The sequence below is a fragment of the Chrysochloris asiatica genome, unplaced genomic scaffold, assembly GCF_000296735.1.
Source record: "Chrysochloris asiatica unplaced genomic scaffold, ChrAsi1.0 scaffold00234, whole genome shotgun sequence".
NCBI classification, from domain to species: Eukaryota; Metazoa; Chordata; class Mammalia; order Afrosoricida; family Chrysochloridae; genus Chrysochloris; species Chrysochloris asiatica.
In genome coordinates, this window is record NW_006408752.1 from 4,303,113 (window position 1) to 4,313,546 (window position 10,434).

The following is a 10,434-nucleotide window of genomic DNA, read 5'->3' on the forward strand; positions in this document are numbered from 1 at the left end:
AACCCACCAACTGTTCCTCACAAACCCTATACAGGGTCACGATGAATTGATATGAATGGCCTCTAAGACCCTCATTTCTATTCCCCACCTCCCTCAAACATTTTGGTTTGAATACTTATTTTTGATCACTAGATGAAAGTGTACATGTAGATTAAAATTTTCTAAACTCTACAGTAACTACTGCTTGTTACTCTAACACTCTCCCATGGAAAGGTCAGAGAGATTTCTAGAGCTATGAAATGGGAAGAAATCTCAGGGGACCCCATCTCTCCCATCCCCACCCAAAATCTCCTAAGCCTAATTAAAATCATTTTATTATTAAAGACCTCCTCAGGAAAGCATTCCTTATTAGTTTTTAGAGTTCCCTCCAGGCCAAAGAGAAGGATTTTACCAACCCCTGTTTGGTAATCTCAAAGCTGTTCTCAATCACTTACTTACTGTTGATAAGAAACTAGGCAAGATTGTGGATCTTGGAAGGTGAAGGGACCTTTCCTAAAACACATTCCATGAATTCCATAATACCTTTTTAAACAAATACAGACAGGAACTCCCATGATGAATTGATAGAGCCTGAGCTCTATCTAGCTTTTATTGTTGTTGTTAAGGGCCATGTGTCGGTTCTGACTCATAATAGCAACACTGCATAGCGTTTCCAAGGAGTCCTGGTGTGGCACTGTAGGGTAAGCACTGGATTGAAAGGTCATTTGAACTGCAAGGTCAGAGGTTCAAACTCACCAGCTGCTCCTGGGAAGCCCTATTCAGGATCGCTGTGAGTCAAAACCAATTCGATGGCAGTTAACAACAACATAAAATTTCCAAGGATTGGTTAAGGAATTTGAACCAATTGTTGAGGGATTTCCAAAGAGTGGTTGAGGGGTTTGGACCCTTGCAGGTAGCAGTCCAGTGCTTATCCTACAGCACCACACCAGGACTAGCTTTGTTGTTGTTATTGCTGAGTGCTATCAAGTTGATTCTGACCCATAGCTACCCTGCATAGGGTTTTCAAGGAGTGACTGGAGCGCTGACCTTTTGGTTCAAACCGACTTTGCAGTCCAACGCATTAACCCACAATGCCACAGCAGGACTCCAGGACTAGCTTTGGTCAGCATGATTATTGTTACTAGTTGCTGTTGACTCGAACTCATGGCGCCCTTGTACATAACAGAATGAAACATTGCCAGGCCCTGCATCATCTTGATGATCTTTGGTATTTTTGCATTTTTCAGCACTGTATCAGGCAATGTTTTGTAGTGATCCATATGGTTTTCATTCACTCATTTTCAGAAGTGGATCACCAGGCTTTTCTTACTAGTCTCTCTTAGTCTGTAAGCTCCGCTGAAACCTGTCCACCATGTGTAACCCTGCTGGTATTTTAAATTCCAGTGGCATAGCTCCCAGTATCATAGCAACAATGCAATCCACCATAGTATGACACACTGTCAGGTGGGTGTGATTGTTGGCCAACATACTTGACCCACAATTTAAAGATCTCAGAAAAAGAGACTGTCTTTTCCACCAATTAATCCACAATTTTCTTACAGTATTAAAAATGAGAATCAGAGATTCTTCCCCAATTAAATGACTCAGTGGACTAGTTATTTTTGTTTATTCCTCATATGTGTGTCTGAACGCACCTTCGTTTTGGGCTCTCTCAGTCTACTTCCATAGTGAGAGGAGGAGGAGGAAAGGGGTTGAATACTATCACACCCCTGCCAGGAGTATCCTATATTGTTGTTGTTAAGTGTCGTCGAGTCGGTTTTGACCCATAGCAATCCTGTATAGGGTTTCCAAGGAGCAGTTGGTGAGCTTGAACCGCCAACCTTGCGGTTCAAATTGACTTTGCAGTCCAGTGCATTAACCCACAGTGCCACACCAGGACTCATAGAGACCCTGTATGAATCTAGGAGCTGCTGATGAGTTTGAATCATATATAGAGACAGGAAGAAATATGGGTTCTTCCTGCCTTGTCCACATACAGGGTCCACGCCACTGCCAATAACAACACTTTCTTTCCCTTCTTCTGTGTGTCCATCTCCCCCACTACAAAATAAATAAATAAATAAAATCCAACGGGATGGAGCATCTGGCTCCAGGACTCCACCAGGAGCAGGAAGAAAAGTGGAGTTTGTGGAGCGTGGTGCGTGCGAGACCCACCCTACCACTGCAAACAGACCTCATTAGGCTGGTTCAAGTTCTTCAGGGGCCGATCTTGAATGAGGTACTCGGCGATTCGCACATGATTGCTCTGAGCTGCAAAGTGGAGGGTGTTCATTCCATTCTGAAAAGAACCAGGGGCAGAGAAGGTGCTCAGGCAGTTTTCAGAGCCTCCCCACTCCTGTGTGGGAGTTCTAGTGTGACCCACATGCCTACCTGATACTTGGCTCTCTGGTCCACACCAGCCTTCACTAGCCTGAGCATGATCTCCAGGCTTCCAGATCAGGCGGCACGAGGTGAATTACTGTCGAGGAGAGGAGAGGAGAGGAGAGGGGAGGGGAGGGGAGGAGGAGAGGGGAGGAGAAGAAAATGCATCACTCGGTTGACCCACTGCATTATCTCAGTCAAGGCCTAGCTAATACTCAACTGTTGAAAACTAAGGAATATTGGGTTGAATCTATAGCCAAGGCGGTATTTAAATTTTCTCTGTGTGTGGTGGTAGGGAACAGGGTTTGGGTTTGAGATCATTGACCATGTTTGTAATATGAGAAACCGGTTACTAGATGTATACAGCTGTTGTTGCTGTTGTTGTTCCAACTCATAGAAACCCTGTGTAGGGTTTCCAAGGAGCAACTGGGGAGTTTGAACTACTGACCTTGTGGTTTAAAATGACTTTACGGTCTAGTGCTTATCCTACAGTGTCACAACAGGACTCTAGATTTATACAGTAGATAAGCATGTATATACTGTAGTAGTATTTGTTGTTGTGAAGTGCCGTCAAGTCGGTTCCGACCCATAGGGACCCTGCATAGGGTTTCCGAGGAGTGGCTGGTGAGTTTGAACTGCCAACCTTGCAGTTCAAACGGCTTTGCAGTTTGGCACATTAACCACAGCACCACACCAGGACTCTACTAAACAGGAAACATGGTCTATGGGGCACTTCTTGACATTTATTTGACTGTTCCAGAAATGGAATTACTATAGTCTCCTATTCTCAGTAGAGTTAAATATGGAGAGTTAAAATAGCAAGGCCAAGATTAGTAATTACTGCTTATTATTACTCTAAATGGAGTTTTGGTGTGGCGCTGAAAGATAGGCACTGGACCACTAACTGCAAGATTGGTAGTTCAAATCCACCAGCTTGCTTCTTGGAAACCCTATACAGAGTTGCTATGAGTCTGAACTAACTCAACAGCACTTAGCAACTCTAAACAACACCATTACTCTAAATTGGTAGTTCTCAACTGGGAGCAATTTTTGATATTCATAAGTGGGAGTTTGTTATGGATTGAACTCTGTCTCCCCAGTATATGTGCTGTAAAACCTAATGCCTATACCTGTGGTTATAATCCCATTTATAAATGGATTTTCTTTGTTAGGTTAATGAAACAGTATCAGTGTGTTTTAAATCAATCTCTTCTGAGACATAAAAAAAAAAACCCAGATTGAGCAAATAGAGATGAAGGAAGATAGATGCTAAGCTGCTCGAAGACTGCTGAGGACCAGAAGCTCTAAAGAGACAAAGACCTTTCTCAAGAGCCAACAGAGAGAAAAGGCCTTCCTCTGAAGCCAACCCTCTAAATTTGGACCTCTAACCTCTAAGCTGCGATCAAACACATTTCAGTTTGTTAAAGCCACTGACTTGTGGTATTTCTGTCATAACACACTAGGTAACTAAAACAGGCAATACTGGCATTTAGTGGGCTGAAGCCAGAGATGCTGCTAAATGTCCTACAGTGCACAGAATAGTTTCCCCAAAACAAAGAATTCTTTAGTCCAAAATGACAGTAGTACTGCTGTTAGGAAACCCTGCTCTAAATGAACATAGCTTATACATTTTCTATTTTGACTAGCATACTACATAGGAGCTCTGGTAGTGTAGTGGTTACAAATCGGGCTGCGAACCTTAAGGTCAGAGGTTCGAAACTACCAGCTGCTCTGCAGGAGAAAGGTGAGGCTTTCTACTCCTGTAAGATTTACACCCTCGGAAACCCTGTCACTATGGGTTGGAACCGACTCGACGGCACTTAACAACAACAACAACACTACATGGTTAGTCTATTTACATGTTTTCAATTCCAGTAATTTCTGTATTCTTTTTCCAAAGAACTTGATGCTATAGTCTTTAGAAAAGATAGCTACCTAGTTGAGATTCTTCTTTTTGTTTTCTTTACGTTGAGGCGCAACTCATACTGAAGGATGTGACCTTTGATTTTCATTAGTAAGTATTTTAAGTCCTCTTTGCTTTCAGTAAGCAAGGTTGTATCATATCGAAGGTTGTTAATGAGTCTTCCTCCAATCCTGATGCCATGTTCTTCTTCATTTAATAAGTATACAGATTGAGTTGTTATTATTATTAAGTGCCGATGAGTTGGTTCTGACCCATAGTGACCCTGTCTAGGGTTCCAAGGAGTGACTGGTGATCTTGAACCACGGACCTTGCGGTTCAAATGGACCTTGCAGTCCAGAGCATTACCCCACAGCGCCACACCAGGGCTCTGCCACAGATTGCATAAGTATGGTGAAAGAATACAACCCTGGCACACACCTTTCCTGATTTTAAACCATTCAGTGTCCCCTTGTTCTGTTCAAACGACTGCCTCTTTGTCTATGTACAGGTTCCTAATGAGCACAATTAAATGTTCCGGAATACTCACACTTAGCAATGTTGTTCATAGCTTGTCATGATCCACACAATTGAAAGCCCTTGCAGAGTCAATAAAGCACAGGTAAACGTCAATCTCGTATTCTGATTTCAGCAAAATCCATCTGACATCTGCCAACAATATTGTATGTGTATATGTGTATGTGTAAAGAAAAGACATCTGAACTGCTTAGATTTTCTCTTCTTAACTGTCAGATTTACACTGGTTATGCTCCAACCAATTCTACTGAAGGAAGCCAAGTTTACCTTATCAGCAACATCAACCCTGGTCTTGTGTTTAAGCAAGAAATCCACTGCAGATAAATGATTCCTTCCCCACTGCAAAGTGCAGGGCTGTGCGGTTCATCAGAGAAAACATAATTTGTTTTTAGTATGAGAAACTCTGGCAGTCATCTGGTCATTACTGCTCCTTTGCTCCTTGAATGATACACCCTGGTGGTACCGTAATTAAGAGGTCAGCTGCTAACCTGAAGGTTGGCAGTTCATACCCACCAACAGGTCCACGGGCAAAGGGTGTGGTAATCTGTCTCCGTAAAGATTGTTGTTAAGTGCCATCGAGTCAGTTCTGATTTACAGAGACCCTGTATCGGGTTTCTGAGGAACAGATGGTGGGTTTGAACTGCCAACCTTGTGGTTCACAGTCCAGTGTTGATCCTAAAGTGCCACAGCAGAACTCCGTATAGACTACAGCCTTGGTAACCCTAGGGGGCAGAGCTGCTCTGTCCTATAGGATTCCTGTGAGTCGGAATCAACATGATGGGCAACGGTTTTGGTTCCTTGAATGGCCAAAAATCCCATCCTTTGCCTTTGAAAGTAGTGAGATTGTGTCCATCGGCATCCTGCCTGCAGACACCATCAGAGAATTTAGTAATCCACTGGAAGATAGGCCTCAAGTTGAAACCCATTGCATAACCTGTCACTGAAGTCACATAAAGGATTTCACTTAGAGAGTAAAAGTTGTGTTTCTAGTCAATAATAGGGTTTCTGAGACTATAAATCTTTACAGAAGCTGACTGCCTCATCTTTCTCCTGCAGAGCAGTTTGGTGGGTTCAAACTGCCGACCTTTTGGTTAGCAGCCCAAAGCTTAACCTAGTGCAGCACCTGGGTTCCTTTTCTGCTTATAATATAAACACTGATAATGCATAAGAATAATTTTCCTAGATGTTCATTCATGGATGTTCTTTTGTAATTTTTTTAACTGTAAATCTAACTGAACCAAAAAATACATATATTGTTTTTGAAAGAATACAGAAGGAAAGACAGAGAAATAGACAGAGAGAGTCAAAGGAAATCCAAGAGGATGCTTCTGGGATGCCCAGAAACTGTCTACTGTGTTTCTGACTATGGAAGTTTTGTTTGTAAGTAATACATGGATCATAGTTTTCATATTCTAGAGAGCTTTTGCTTCTAAAAAAGCTATCTGGGCATGGGATTTATAATTCTTTGCTTCTCATAAATAATTGATCACAAAAATATAAGAACTACTTAAATTAAATATATGAGGTCCTTGCTAGTTGAGCCAGTGATAAACTAAAGTTTGAGAAAACATAAATTATCTTTACATGGTCTGCAATCTAGAGTTTTGCACAAGTATATCGAATTTAAGCTTATATGCTTTTCTGTTAGCCAGAATACAGAAAACTAAGATAGTTCAATAAAACCATTCACATTTTTTTCCATCTCTATAATCACAGACTTTAAAATATTCTTCAGCATGTCAACAATGTTTTATAAACAGGGTACAAAGATGTCCTTTGAAAGTATAATAGAAGTCATCAGGAGTTTATAATAATTTGCCACACTGACTGTGTGTCCTAGATTGAACTGTCTTTCCAAGAACTTTAATAAAAGATCAGAGAGTTACATGTGAAAAAATTTTAAACGGTTGTAACAGTCGATTGGAAAATCTAAATCCTGCCACTTGGAAAAACAATTACTGCTTCATTTATCTTACTCAACAACTCATCTTCCACCCTTATAACAATCTTCAGAGAGGTATATCTATACATACTTTTGAAACTATGTAGCTATTATCTCCAAATGTGCTTACTTATTTTATCTTCCTTCTCTTTCCCTACACACTCCCCTCCAGTTGTTTGTTTTTTCGGTTCCTGAAATTCTTTTGCAGCAAAATTTTGCCGTTATTCTAGTCTTTCTAGGATGTCTATGAAATATGACTATTACACATACCGTAACACACCAGGCACACATACACACATAAACTCACACATACACAAACACATTTATACACACACAAGTGTAAAGTATTCTTTCACTGAAGATGATGCATGGGATTTAGACTTCGCCACTTCAGTTCCTATGACTCCACTGGCTGGGACTGATCCAGGCTTTATAGAGCCTGGAATTTGAACAACTTGAGAAGGCTTCTTTCAAGCCAAAGTCTGCAGGTTTACCTGATTGCAGTTACAACATTCCTTACTTGAGCAAATTTTGCAAAATTTTGTAACCATGGGAACTCATTGCTCCTTGGAATTTTAGAAGGGACCTATACAAATAAGAAGGCTTGAGCTTATGCTCTACTTAACATCGTGATAAATCTACTTCCATCATCCTTACCAGTCTACAAATGATCTGAAACAATTGCTCCAGATCCAAACTGTTCATTTTAATAATACCTGACTAGAGGGGTGATCAAGAGCCCTGTAGATGCAGTGGTTAAGTGCTCAGCTGCTAACTGGAAGGCTGGCAGTTCAAACCCACCAATGGCTTTGTGGGTTAAAAGATTTGGCAATCTAATCCCATAAATATTTCAACCTAGGAAACCATGTGGGACAGTTCTACTCTGCCATACAGGGTCAGTATGAGTTGGAATGTGGCACTGTAGGATAACCACTGGAGCACAAAATAAGTTTGAACCACAAGGTCAGCGGTTCAAACTAACCAGGTGCGCCTTGGAACCCTATACAGGGTCATTATGAGTTAGAACCGATTCAATGGCACTTAACAACAACAACAATGAGTTGGAATGGACTTGTTGGCACCCAATAACAACAAAAAGGCTACCAGGAAATTCTCATAAAACCAACAGTTGTTGTTGTTGTTTTTCAGTGGGTTCTGACTCATAGCAACCCTGTATTAGATTTCCGAGGAGCAGCTGGTGAAGAAATCCATATTTCTGGCGGTGGACACCCCTCAATATCCAAACACTTAATAAGCACTTAAGGGGCAGATTTCAGAAATGGCTTCATTGCTAAATAATGCAGAGGCACTATATTTTAAAAGCAGTAAAATGAAAACTCATTATTTTCCTTTGGATTTCAGTTTGGAAGAACTCAACCGCAAAGGGCATCCTTGGAAAGAAAACAGCCTAGATTGTGTAGCAAAAGATGCTCTGCCTTTCCAGATTGTGTGAGGCCAAAGTTACCACAGTCCAGGCCCATGACCTTGACAGTTGGCTTTACTGCCCACCCACAGACTGCACAGATGTGCTTAAAGACCTTGTGCACTTCCCCTGAGATAAAAATGATGAAAGCAGCCCATCCCACTGATTGATCTTACCTTGAGTTTAAACACCCACAAAGGCGGTCTCCCTCATCTAACCCAGCACAATCATTTTTATTTTGATTATTATTTCATTTGACCTACGTAATCCCAAGCCAGCACTTGGAGCAGCCACTTGTCTTATTTCCAAATTCTACTCACATTGTTCACGACATTGATGTTAACCTTCTTTTCAAACAGCTTCTCCAAGAAATCCCAATTATTGCTTTTAGCAGCATCCTGAAATCTCCTCTCATTAAGTTGTACTGAAAGAAAGCAAATATGACAGGGAATTTAAAGGGGTCAGAGATAAAGCAAGTCTCATGTGGCAAACCTTGTTGTTGTTGTTGTTGTTGTTGTTAAGTGCCCTCGAGTCTGTTCGACTCATAGTGACCTGGTACAGGGTTTCCAAAGGGCAGCTGGTGGGTTTGAACTGCCAACCTTGAGGTTAGCAGTCCAGAGCTTATCCCACAGCACCACATATAACTCTGAAATCACGTAGCAGTAGCCTTGAGCCTTTCATATTCTGCACTGAAAAGAAGGAAAATTCACTTCAATATTTTATAAAGCTGTGGTGTCAAGATTCCTCTTTCTCCTAGCACTGTCTTCAGACCCTTAAAAGTATTCCTGGTCCCAAATAAAACATTATGTTTGAGGACCACCCTGAAGCCAGCAATGTAGTGTTTGGCTCTAGGAGATCAGAGAGTTGTCATGGACTTCCCAGGGGCATTATTTGGGAAAAGTATTGCACAAGATTAGACAGGAAGGAGCCCAAAAGCTCCATACAAGCTTACAGAGCTTAAAATGTTATCTGAAGAACCTTGAATGCCAGCTCTGCAGGAAAAAAAATAAAACTGCTTGCGTCATACAAGCACACATAAAAGCTAAAAGGAATGAACATATTTCATTCTCATTTATATTGTTGTTGTTAAGTGCCATCAAGTTGGTTCTGACCCATAGCATATTAAAGGAGATTAAAGTAGTTTTTGGAGTCCTGGTGTGGGGCTGTTGGATAATGCATTGGACCACAAGGTTGGTTTGGACTGCAAGGTCAGCAGTTCAAATTCTCCAACCCCTCCTCAGAAACCCTATACAGGGTCACTATGAGTTGGAACCGACTCAAGAGCACTTAACAGTACAACACTAGAGTACGACTTTATGTTATTAACTGATTATAACTTCAAAGACCCTGTTTCCAAACAAAGTACCAGTAATTGGGACTCAACATGTACTTTGGGGAGGAAAAAATTCAATCACTACTACACATACTATAAGCACTATAAGGAGCTCTGGAGGCACTGTGGGTCAACGGTTATCCTTCTAACCACAAGGTCAGTGGTTCAAACCCACCAGCTGCTCTGCAGGAGAAAAATGCTGTTGTCTTTTCCCATAGAGATATACAGCTGCTATGAGTCGGAACTGACTTGATTGCAGTGGGTTTGTTTTAGATTTGGTAAGCAAAGACCTGAAGTAAGAAAACCAAAAGGAAAGAACATGTTCCACATTTCTCAAGCTGAGAGACCTGAAGGCAAAATTTAAGCCTCCACTTGCAATATTGAAGAATTTGATGTGCAAAATATTGAGTGATGGAGAAAGCATCAAAAGAAGATGGAAGGGATACACAGTCATGGTACCAAAAAGAAATGAGCAGTGCTCAACCATTCCAAGAGGTAGCATATGATCAAGAGCTAACGATCCTGAAGGAAGAAGTCCAAGGTGCACTGAAGGCATTGGCAGCAAACAAGGCACGGGGAATAGATGGAATACAAAGTGAAATATTTCACCAAACTGATGCAGCATTCATCGATGCCAAGAAATTTGGAAGACAACTACGTGGCCAACTGAATGGAAGAGATCCATATCTGTGCCCATTCCAAAGATATGTGACCCAGAGGAATGCAGAAATCATTGGACAATATCATTAATATCACCTGAAGTAAAATTTTGTTAGTGATAGTTTTAAAATGGCTGCAACCATACATTGACAGAGAATGTCCAGAGATTCAAGACAGATTCAGAAAAGGACGTGGGACAAGGGATATCATAGCTGATGTCAGATGGATCTTAGCTGAAACCAGAAAGATGTTTACCTGTGCTTTATTAACTATGCAAG

General features: G+C 41.2%; 1 protein-coding gene across 1 annotated transcript in view; it reads right to left on the reverse strand.

Annotated features, from left to right (window-relative positions):
- ANKDD1B (ankyrin repeat and death domain containing 1B) overlaps positions 1 to 10,434 on the reverse strand; it is a 97,358-nt gene that overhangs the window by 67,853 nt on the left and 19,071 nt on the right. The window contains 5 exon segments of the mRNA XM_006873305.1: positions 2,174 to 2,278; positions 2,371 to 2,436; positions 5,033 to 5,134; positions 5,136 to 5,165; positions 8,484 to 8,587. Coding sequence (XP_006873367.1) covers positions 2,174 to 2,278; positions 2,371 to 2,436; positions 5,033 to 5,134; positions 5,136 to 5,165; positions 8,484 to 8,587 — 407 coding nt within the window.